Here is a 12021-nt window from a genome sequence, read left to right as displayed (position 1 = left end):
GTCTTATCTTACCTGCATTACTACAAAAACCTCATGAAAATGTGTTCATGTCTCCCTCTGTTGTTCAATGGAGGAATTGTTTTTTTCTGTGTGAACAAGAATATGCCCGGCCTAATATCAGTTACTGTGATATTTAACTCAGCCTTTGTTGTACAGCCACAGAGGCCTTGTCATGATATACGATCTGTGATCTAATCAGTGCAATTTGACCTCCTCAGGTGTTTCAGAAGTACACTCTTAGAGATGTAAGCACAAAGTGTGTCATAGACCTTACAAGCACTGCATCTCAAGTCAGACAGATAGAGCCAGAACTCTCCCTCTCACCCAAAGACCCAAAGGTAACAGATGTGGTACCCTTTTTCTAACCTGTTCCGGCCCCCTTAGGCATGCACTGCTTGTAACTCACTCACTGCTTATCTGGCCTCTAACACTAATCTGATCTGGGGCCTGCCTGTCTGTGCTGTCTGTGTCTGTGCTTACAGCTTAATCAGCCTCTGAATCTGGTCTGAGCTTGGATCTAAAGCTTGCTTTTGATTGAATGTGCTTCTGAACACTGGTCTGACTGCCAGTCAGTGCTGTGTTCAGCTATTGCTGCTATTGGAATGACCTGGGGGGCCGGAGGTTTGGTGTTTCTTTTGGTGTTTCCTGTCATGTTATCAATGCCGTTCAGAGAATTGGCTGATCTCATATAAAAGGTGTATGGTGTCTCTTGGTGTTGGAAAATGTTTGCTCCTGATTTCCAAATGTGATATTATCTTCAATTAATTTCCATTTCCTTCCACTCTGATATTACAGACTTGTCATTCACACTGTGCAGTGTTCTTGCCTGGCTCCGTGAATGAATCTGCATCTGATATTTTGTAGCATATCTCTCTTATGACATTGTGCTTGACTCTATTTCCCTTAGTTTTCTAAGCATGCTCTCTTGGTTGCCAAGGCTGGTCTCCTCAATGTAATTTGAAATGTAAACTGAACTCAGAGAGCTGTTGTGCAATGATGTTATCTCCTAAACTATCCTAGCAGAGTCAGGAGAACAAGGGTAAAGAGAAAAGTGTGCTCAACACTGATGAAAACAGATTTGACATTGTTCCAAAGAGTCCCAGGGTAAGTCTTAACTCCCCCATATAACCCATGTTCCTCAGTCAGAATACAGTATGTACAGTATATTTTTTTATGTTGATATTTCCCCGTTTTTTTCTCCCCCAGGTCATGTATTATGTCACAGGACAGTTATCCAATGAGAAGCCTCCATCGGGAAAAACAGACCAATCGGAAGGCAGGGAGGGAACATTGTCCCCCTCACAGGTGGCAAACTCAAATACATTTGACTCCCAGCAGCCAGAGTTACTAATAGCAGACACGTCACCTCTGGTATCATGTAACTCAGTGCTGGAAAGCCAAGATTGTCCTCCTAATACACAGAAGATAGCAGTTGGAGAAGATAGTGGGAAGGAGAGCCTCGTTGATGAGAATGTCCGGAAGGATCCTGTTCAGAGTCAGAAAGTGGGGGTAGTTGAACCTGTGTCTCCTCCAATACCTGCAGAGAAGCAGGACATATCTGAACCCTCTCAGCAAGACTGTTATCTTACTAACAGTAAACCATCATCTTCGTCATCATCACCACCACTTCCACTATCATCATCTTCACCGCCACCAGTACCAGTAATCCAATTTGTGAGTAGTACAGGCCAAGAGGTTTCAGGTAGTCCAGGGTCTCCACCAGAGAGCAGGGGCCTGGGTGACAGCCAGAGCCAGCAGGTAGTGTTGAGGTCCTCCAGAAGCAGAGCACCACGGTATGTAGAGGAGGGCAGCAGCCTGAGCCCTGACCTCCCAGATGAGGAGGGCCCTCCTCCCCCTGAGAACATCTCCTTCATGATGATCACCAGCAACAGAGTGCAGGCTCTGTCCACTGGGGAGTACCAGGAGATAGTGAATGGTACCAGCATGTCCGAGGTTCAGACCGTCAGTGTGGGGAACGACACCACCAGTATCAGCCAGGAGCACAGTGGCTTCGACAGGAAGCCTGTGATTATCATATTCGACGAGCCCATGGACATCCGGTCGGCCTACAAGCGTATGTCCACCATCTTTGAGTGTGAGGAGGAGCTGGATAGGCTGCTGCACCAGGAGAGCATCAAGGAGGAAGCAGAGGAGGCAGGATCAGAGAAGAGTGTACCTCAGGTAAAGCCTAATACTTATCTACATCAGGCAAACAAGACAGCAGTGACAGGAAACACTGCAACCAGTCACAATAATACTCCTGCTGTGGTTGCGCAACAGAAGAGTACAGCAGAGTGCTCATTGCCAGAACTGTCTAAAACAGAGCCCTCAAACACCAGCAAACCAGAAGCCAAAAAGAAGTTCAAATTCAAGTTCCCCAAAAATAAGCTGGCGGCCATCAGCCAGGCGATTCGCACTGGGACCAAAACAGGGAAGAAGACACTTCAGGTGGTGGTCTATGAGGACGAGGAGGAGTGGGACGGACACATGAATGAGGCCGAAAGGTTTGAGATCAACAGCAGTAGCATACCACAAACTGACTTTAGTCACCTCACCTCTGTGGATAACATCACGTCACCAAGCACTCTCACCAGGTCAAACTCTAAACGCAGAACAGAGGAGATCTGTAAGAATGCCTACGACTCCATAACCAGTCTAGAGGAGACCATTAAACAGCTGGAGATCACTGTGGACAATATAAGCCCAGCAGCGGCTAACACAGACGCCTGTGAAGAGTCTCCAGCCACAGTGAAATCCCAACGAGAGAGGGAGGGCAGTCCCTCCAAGAGGCCTGCCCCTCCTCAGGTCTCAAAGTTCCTGAAGCATCCTCAGAGTAAGAAGTCCAAACCAGAGCTTCCCAGGCCATCCATCACAAGCAGCTCCAAGAAACAGGTCTCTCTTAGAGCTCCTTCCCCCTAACGCTGCACTGGTGGCTGGGTCCCTATGAGGGATGGTGGCTGGGTCCCTATGAGGGATGGTGGCTGGGTCCCTATGAGGGATGGTGGCTGGGTCCCTATGAGGGATGGTGGCTGGGTCCCTATGAGGGATGGTGGCTGGGTCCCTATGAGGGATGGTGGCTGGGTCCCTGTGAGGGCTGGTGGCTGGGTCCCTGGGAGGGCTGGTGGCTGTGTCCCTATGAGAGCTGGGCTGGTGGCTGGGTCCCTGGTAGATTCCCACCTTCTCCCTCTAGCCACTAAAGATGAACATGCTTTTCAGGCGCTGCTGGGGATACAGCTGGGATCTACCTCTGCTTATAAGCTGTCTTTGTGGTGTCAGCTGACATGATTGTTGTACCTGGGTTGCTATGACGTGTGTTTGTCTCCTAATTGTGGACTTTGAACAGTGAACTTTGTCTGGTTCAAAGTGACTGGCGTTAAAATTACTGGCTTTATATTGTGGCCATGGTTCCACTGTGCATGCTTTGATCTCAGTGTTGATGCAGGCGGGTCAGTGGCTCCTGAACTTTAGGGGGGAAATGAGGACTCCTAACTTGACTCAGCAGCTTTCTAGATCTTCCCAAAGCCTGTATCACAGGCAAAATAATGTTATTACTTTATGAGAACATCTCTGGCATACCGCAACACCATAAATAAATATTCTTTGTTATTAACCATCAATTACAAGGGTGCTAATTTATCCTCAGCTGATAGTAAAATAACTTAATTAGCTTTTACTAATAATGTCCAAACAGCATGTGAAACTATACGTGCAAACTACACAAAGAATACAGCTGAACACAAAATCCCCCATTACAGTCTGACTACCCCCTGGAGCTCTACTAATACCTCCATTTGGGAAAAACTGATCTACTGTAAGCATACAGCCATCTTATCTCTGGATACATGTCTTTTTTGTTGTTGTTGCTTTGGCTCTTAGGTGTTTTCACAATCTGTTCCTAATATATGATTTTTGTCTGTTTTTGAATATTTACAGAATACCAGTGGCTCTCCTTCGAGTCAGATGTCACTTTCTGTGTCTGCAAAGTCCTGGCAGCAACCAGCCGGGTCAGCTGACAAACCAGGAGGAAAAACTCAGAAGCTCCAGGCCAATCAGAAGCAGTTTCCACAGGTAGTTTTACTGTAAGATGGCCTGTGTTTGGAAGTATTGGAAAAACTACTTTCATGATTTAGAGAAGTTTACATGAAGCCTTGGAAAACTGTACAATTGTAGGATATGTTTGTTGAATCCACTCACTCTCTGTCTTGTTCTCCTACTGTATGTCTTCAAGACCTTTTGACTTTTACCATCTGTACCCTCTTCTTCACCTCTATATGCTCCTTGAGCATGCTCACCATGTAACTGTAATTCACTTGGAGGTGGAGGCAAGGATAGAAGATTGGCAAGGATATATTCACTTCACTTTTTCAACATCTTCAACCTTAAACTAAATCAACTAAACCTATTTTCAAACTAAACTCACCCTCTGTCAACTGTCAAAATATTCTTTAACCCTCTTTATCTCACCCTGAGAAGCATGATATTTATGTCATAAACACTGCATGTGTGTGATGAGTTAGTGCATCGAATTAGTGAATTAGTGGGCATCGTTAACCCTGTAGATAATTTCCTGACTTCATATTTACTATGAATCATCTATAATTAGTGTATTTTAGTGCCATCTCTTTGCTTTCTAACATGATTCTTATTTATCTTTGTATAATAACCCTTCTTTTGCCTTTCTTGACATTCCATATCTCCCGCCATCTTTGTTTCGCAGGCTAACAGAAGTGCTGAGAAAGCTGGTGGGGATAGTAACCATTATTTCCTTGCTTTACCTGCTTCTAAGATCCCAGCCTTTTGTCATAGCTCTGGAAAAAATATGTCATTGCCCGGTCCAAACACTGTGTCTAACCCTATTAAATCACCTTCCTCCTCCCCGTCCTCCTCACACAAATCTTTCATCCCGTCTCTTAATCTGAGTCGTCTCGTCCCTCCTAGCCCTTCTCTCAATGACAGACGTCAAAATCTTTCGCTCTCATCACAACCCCAAAATGGCCGACCCAGCCCTTTCTCTCACTGCTCATCTTCCTCTTCCTCCTCCACCTCCCCCTCTTCCAACTCCTCCTCTTTGTCCCCCACATCCACGTCCTCCACCTCCTCCTCCCCTCCCTCTCCTTCCCTCCTCTCTCCGACTGCCATGAGTCAAGGTGCGAGGAGTATCCACCGCATTGCACATATACCCAGCTTCACCGGACACAAGATGCAAGGTGGATACAGCAGCAAAACCACACATACACCAGCAGCTTCTTTGTCCAAGGACATATGATTATCTTTTTATATCTATATGTAACAAAGTTAAGAACGTACCGTAAGCTCATGCCACAGCTTGCTTGAAATGTTGCAGATGGAGCCATCCAATTTGTACATTTTGGGTGGCTCAACACGTTGGAACATTGTCAAGGAGAACGGTTATATGTGTTGCGAAGCAGAGGATCACTGGTTCAAACCCAGTATGGGGCAGCAGCACACAGACCCCTGTTACATAACAGTATATGAAGTATAGTGGAGGGAAGTGCTGTTTTCATGGCAACCTAATACAATTGCAGGGCATTCTCTCATTTCTCTCTAGCTTTGATAAGTTTTTGATCATGATCAATTTGAGTTCACATACAAAAACAGAGAATAGCGTGAGCTGGTTTTCATTCCATGCTCCCTTTGAGAAAGGGGACCTTTTTTAATTTCTGCTTCAGTTTATGGGTTGTTCCACGAAAAGAGCGCCTTTTGCGTCCCTTTGATATTTTAAATAGAAAGTGTGCACCAGTATTGAATTGTAAAAGCCTGTTATATTAAATGAAGTGCCCTTTAATATAGACTCCATGGAGAATTCAATGTTTAAAAAAAAATATGAATAAAGATTTGCTAAAGTGCCAATTCAGCATTTTGACATGTTCCTCCATCAACCCTGTGTCACTTCTAGGAAGATTTCAACCCACTTAATCCAAAGATTTCTCCATCATTTCACCATCATTGTAAAGCCCTAGTTGTTGCTTTGACAGTCATATCTGAAAAGTGTTTTTTATTTCATGTGATTAGTGATTCGATGGGCCAGTAACCAAAAGGTAGCTGTTTCGAATCCCCGAGCTGACTAGGTGTCTGTGCCCTTGAGCAAGGCGCTTAACCCTAATTGCTCCTGTAAGTCGCTCTGGATAAGAGCGTCTTCTAAAAGACAAAACATTTACATTTTAAGGTCAATCCTGTTACATTAACTGAAATCTGTTTTTAATATGGTGAAACTATTCCTTTAAAAAAAAAATGTAACATAGTCAAATCATAGTGTAAAAGCAGGTGAGCCGTTTCTACTCTTTTTGGCCATTTTCTGGTGTTTTGTGGTGGAAAACTGAATGGGTCGAGCAAAACGCATAGATAAGACAGGCTAGAAATGTTTAAGCTATTTCATTGTTTTTGTGAAGCTTGCATTTAATTGCCGCTCCCTGTTGCACACAACAAACGTACATTCCCCCTATCACAAGGGGATTTATGGATGATTTAAGATGAAATGTTACTTTATTTGGCACATAATAGGGTCTCTTTTTTTACGTGAACTTGTTTTTTATGAAGTTAAATTTGCATTTTATGACCGAATGTAAAAATTTAGTGAAATCAACATTTTTTTTTTCTTCCAAGTTACAATTCTCAAAAGGCACCGAATTGGTGGAACGACCCTGTTGTATGATGATAACCATATTCACAAGATAACTACATGCTTTACAAATGATCAACACCAAACGGTGCAAACATTCTAGAGTTAATGCTAATGTAGTTTAGTGGTGCTGGAAATCTAGTTACATTTTTATTGATGTGAGAAATCTGTGATTTTAACAGATGGTGTTATATTTTATACGAATTTGAGTGACACTTAATAATATAAAGATTTGATCTAAAATAACAATTTATGTAAAGAAATCAAATCATTTATTTACATTTTTATGGTGGATAGAGGTATAGGTGGAGACTTTCATCTAGCATCAGTCATTCAGATGTCATCTCTCTTATGCAATGATCTTAGATGTGTAAAGTTGTGCGAGTGGAACTTCGAAGAACAAAATGCTTGGTGATCTCTTAAGCTTCCGATGCACTGCCAAATCCTTTGAGCCAACAAGATAGCGACTGTACATGCAAAATAATGTTTAGAGGCCTTTTATGGCAGTAGATGTACTAACATGCTTGTACTAAAGTGTTTGGTTTGCAGATCTTGTATCTAAGACATGCGCTATGTGGACATTGTAATGTTTACCTTTGGGATGGCAACTGACTTATATTCATATTAGTAACTGGTGTTTACATTCATAATTAGTGACAGAAGTTTACATGCAAGTGTATGTATTTAAGAGGGTTTTGTCTTCAGAAAAGTATTTTAACTTGCCAAACTTCACTCCTATGCATGCCTTTTTAGAGATTTTAGATATTTATCTGTCATGTTAGAAAACTATTGTTTGCACAACTTTGTAAATATTTAGTGTTCTCTGATTTTGTAAACCATGTTGTAAAAAGATATTGTAGAATTTAATGCTTTTGAGGTTGAGAAACTAATAAAGGGCTTTCTGTTAGTGATTTGCTGTATGCTTTATGTGTTCATGTTATATTAATCTGTGTGATTGTATTAAAATCGGTTCACTGACATATTGTAGGAATCAATGCAAAATCAGTTTGCGCTTCCTATTATTGCCCAACAGAGGTCAATATACACATGCAATTGTACAGGAAAGAGAGCAGCCAGCCAGCAAAACTGAGGTTTGCATACCAGTATTTTTTAAATGTTCTGTATTTATTTATTTATTTAACCGTTATTTTACCAGGTAAGTTGACTGAGAACACGTTCTCATTTGCAGCAACGACCTGGGGAATAGTTACAGGGGAGAGGAGGGGGATGAATGAGCCAATTGTAAACTGGGGATTATTAGGTGACCATGATGGTTTGAGGGCCAGATTGGGAATTTAGCCAGGACACCGGGGTTAACACCCCTACTCTTACGATAAGTGCCATGGGATCTTTAATGACCTCAGAGAGTCAGGACACCCGTTTAACGTCCCATCCGAAAGACGGCACCCTACACAGGGCAGTGTCCCCAATCACTGCCCTGGGGCATTGGGATATTTTTTAGACCAGAGGAAAGAGTGCCTCCTACTGGCCCTCCAACACCACTTCCAGCAGCATCTGGTCTCCCATCCAGGGACTGACCAGGACCAACCCTGCTTAGCTTCAGAAGCAAGCCTGCAGTGGTATGCAGCGTGGTATGCTGCTGGCTAATTTACCTAAAATAGCTATACCTAAATGTAATACTATTTGTTCCTATATCAAACACATTTCAAACAGCTCCCCATGATTGTGAACCAATCATTTGTTTCAAGTCCAAAATAAAATCTGAAATTCTAAAACAGTCTTATGATTAGGTCATGGAAGGATATTGCTATTACAATGAAAAAACTACATGAAAACACATTTAGACATTTGACATTACAAATAATATCTGTTAGTGAATGTCATTAACACATTTCTTGAAACAATTTGTCCATAAAGTATATGCACACAGTCCATTGTGGAATCACACTAAGAGAGAAAAAAAAACATAATGAGATATCTCATCCTTTTAATTAGTAAAATTATTAGTAATTAGTTTCATTAAACGATAATTAGCTCATGTAAATTCCAGACATAATGAATCCCAATGCCCATCTACGGTAATTAGCATATCATCATTCTGCATCATATTTAACACAGGAAAGTTGAAGAGAGTCCAGATTGTGAGATGCAACACAGAGGGACGGATGGCTGGTAATTAAAAATAACTCACTTTAGCATCATAGGGTTAATTATGATCTCTCCCAATGCTTTATAGTAGTGCCACATCAACAGCACAAGTCTAGGAGGACATCCACAAACCAACAAGGAACTTTCTGTCAGTTAATCAAAGATGTGGCTCCCTAATTTGCATTTCTAATTGGAATTACTGTAACGAGGGTGTCAATCAGTATGGTTGCCAAATTAGCCAAGTAGTTTTCTGTAAGTAATACTAGAAGTGTGAATTAATTTGTCATGTTGTTAGATCTTCGGCAACAGCACAAAGCATGAGCAAGGTGAAGATAACACAGTAAGGATAATAAATATCTACAGATCAACATGCCAACATATCCAGTACCGACAAGATTTACAATTAACAAATTACACCATAGATTATTAGTGGAACAAAAGCAAGTGTTAAAGTGTTGGTATTTGGCAGGAACAGAAGTCTACAAACCCTGTAGCTCCCCATGACCCTGTAGCTCTCCATGACCCTGTAGCTCCCCATGACCCTGTAGCTCTCCATGACCCTGTAGCTCCCGATGACCCTGTAGCTCTCCATGACCCTGTAGCTCTCCATGACCCTGTAGCTCCCGATGACCCTGTAGCTCTCCATGACCCTGTAGCTCTCCATGACCCTGTAGCTCTCCATGACCCTGTAGCTCCCCATGACCCTGTAGCTCTCCATGACCCTGTAGCTCTCCATGACCCTGTAGCTCCCCATGACCCTGTAGCTCCCCATGACCCTGTAGCTCCCCATGACCCTGTAGCTCTCCATGACCCTGTAGCTCCCCATGACCCTGTAGCTCCCCATGACCCTGTAGCTCCCCATGACCCTGTAGCTCCCCATGACCCTGTAGCTCTCCATGACCCTGTAGCTCCCGATGACCCTGTAGCTCTCCATGACCCTGTAGCTCTCCATGACCCTGTAGCTCTCCATGACCCTGTAGCTCCCCATGACCCTGTAGCTCCCCATGACCCTGTAGCTCCCCATGACCCTGTAGCTCTCCATGACCCTGTAGCTCCCCATGACCCTGTAGCTCCCCATGACCCTGTAGCTCCCCATGACCCTGTAGCTCCCCATGACCCTGTAGCTCTCCATGACCCTGTAGCTCCCCATGACCCTGTAGCTCCCCATGACCCTGTAGCTCTCCATGACCCTGTAGCTCTCCATGACCCTGTAGCTCTCCATGACCCTGTAGCTCCCCATGACCCTGTAGCTCTCCATGACCCTGTAGCTCCCCATGACCCTGTAGCTCTCCATGACCCTGTAGCTCTCCATGACCCTGTAGCTCTCCATGACCCTGTAGCTCCCCATGACCCTGTAGCTCTCCATGACCCTGTAGCTCCCCATGGCCCTGTAGCTCTCCATGACCCTGTAGCTCTCCATGGCCCTGTAGCTCCCCATGACCCTGTAGCTCCCCATGACCCTGTAGCTCTCCATGACCCTGTAGCTCTCCATGACCCTGTAGCTCCCCATGACCCCGTAGCTCCCCATGACCCCGTAGCTCCCCATGACCCCGTAGCTCCCCATGACCCTGTAGCTCCCCATGACCAGTGTTGGTGACCACTGTGGGTAAAATCAATATTTCCCATATGGTGGGTCACTCTATGGCCACCATCTACGGTCCTGGCTAAAAATAGATGAGGGGGGAATGTGGTCAAATCTATTGTCTTCATTTTTAACTCTGTTGCCCTAAATCAATGAAAGTGCATCATGTGAGTGCTGGCCTTTTTTGGTATTTAGATAGGTCATCATAGCAAAGTTTAGCAGCCAGTACTGCAGAGAGCAAACAAAGAATCCTTGGTAACTTTATTATTATTTATTCTTGTGTTACTATTTTATTATTATTTTTAACTCTGCATCGTTGAGAAGGGCTCGTAAGCACGCATGTCACGTTAAAGTCTACACCAGTTGTATTTGGCGCATGTGACTAAAATGTATTTTTATTATGGAGTTGCAGGCAGTCTGTACAGTGGAAAATGGCTGTCAGTGTTCTGGGGGGGTCACAAGAACATTCAAAAAGCTCTATTTCATTACCTTTATCTAGGCAAGTCAGTTAAGAACAAATTCTTATTTTCAATGACAGCCTAGGAACAGTGGGTTAACTGCCTTGTTCAGAATGACAGATTTTTACATTGTCAGCTCAGGGATTCAATCTTGGAACCTTTCGGTTACTAGTCCAATGCTCTGACCACTAGGCTGCCCCTCTAGAAGGGTCATGGTAAAAAATATGTTTTGTAACTGTTGCTGTTGGGAAAAAGCAATGCTTCATTACTGAATTGTACATTACATTTATTTATTTTTATAATTAATGAAAGTGGGTGCAATATACTCTTTGTTCAAGTACAGTGGCTTTATGCAATACATTTTAAGAGGGAACTAATGGAAAGCTCAAACATATATAGACATTTATTTTAGTTCAATATTAGCTAAAACCTATTCATCATACTGTAGGTACTGAAAATATTTTTGGGGTTGATGCAATGGATCTCTCCTCTTGCCCACGTCTGTCGGCAAATGTAACCTATATTTCTGTTAACACTGATTTGGTACGTCCTTTGTTTGATTATAGAGCAAGGTTTATTTTCAGATGACTATGAATCCCTGTACAGCGCTAGATTTCTTAAAACCCAAGGGTCTCAAGAAAGAGGATCTCCTGTTCATAGTTACCTATGGATCCATTACAGTAGGCCTATCAAGGTTATTAGTAATACCTGTGCGGGAAATGAAGGTTATTCAAAATAAAGTTATATAACGTCAGTTGAAGATAACAGCATTGTGTACAGTACATCATATTTAATATGACACAAAGCATATTTAGAAGCCCAAAATGTTATCCACAATGAACCAACAATTACTTGGTTCCAGTTTTCCAAACTTCAACATCTTTGGTAACATGATCAGCTCCCCAAAGCGTATCTGGCACACGACCTTGGATGAGGCACTAATTCAATTGTTTTTGAGGGCATCACCTCAGGCTATTCACCCACCAGAGGGGCCAAGAGATAACTCCAGGCTCTTGTCTGACAGCAAGCAATTTTCGATCACCAGTAACTACTTTAATACATCATTAACAATTAATTAAATCAAGTCTTTGAGGAATTATGTCTTAAAAGTAAGATCAAGAGTAGAGACCATGTTCAATTTGGTAGTTTGGAAAAGTCTGGTATGACAGTAGAATTTGATCATTAAATTATGTTGTTTAGTGAAGTTTGGTTCAATACATGAACCGTAACAA

At 43.0% G+C, this 12021-nt stretch overlaps 1 protein-coding gene across 3 annotated transcripts in view; it reads left to right on the top strand.

The window, feature by feature from the left end:
• The window catches only part of LOC129814068 (sickle tail protein homolog), a 92171-nt gene extending 84620 nt beyond the window's left edge, over positions 1-7551 (top strand). For all 3 annotated transcript variants that reach the window (XM_055866842.1, XM_055866843.1, XM_055866844.1), the window contains 5 exons: positions 219-338; positions 1021-1104; positions 1207-2892; positions 3934-4068; positions 4718-7551. In XM_055866842.1, coding sequence (XP_055722817.1) covers positions 219-338; positions 1021-1104; positions 1207-2892; positions 3934-4068; positions 4718-5266 — 2574 coding nt within the window. In that variant the 3' untranslated portion in view covers positions 5267-7551. The remainder of the gene's footprint in view (positions 1-218; positions 339-1020; positions 1105-1206; positions 2893-3933; positions 4069-4717) is intronic.
• Positions 7552-12021: the final 4470 nt, after the last annotated feature.

This window comes from Salvelinus fontinalis, chromosome 17 (genome assembly GCF_029448725.1).
Source record: "Salvelinus fontinalis isolate EN_2023a chromosome 17, ASM2944872v1, whole genome shotgun sequence".
NCBI lineage: Eukaryota > Metazoa > Chordata > Actinopteri > Salmoniformes > Salmonidae > Salvelinus > Salvelinus fontinalis.
Note: the sequence above shows the minus strand (reverse complement) of the source record. Positions and strands in the feature narration are given on the sequence as shown.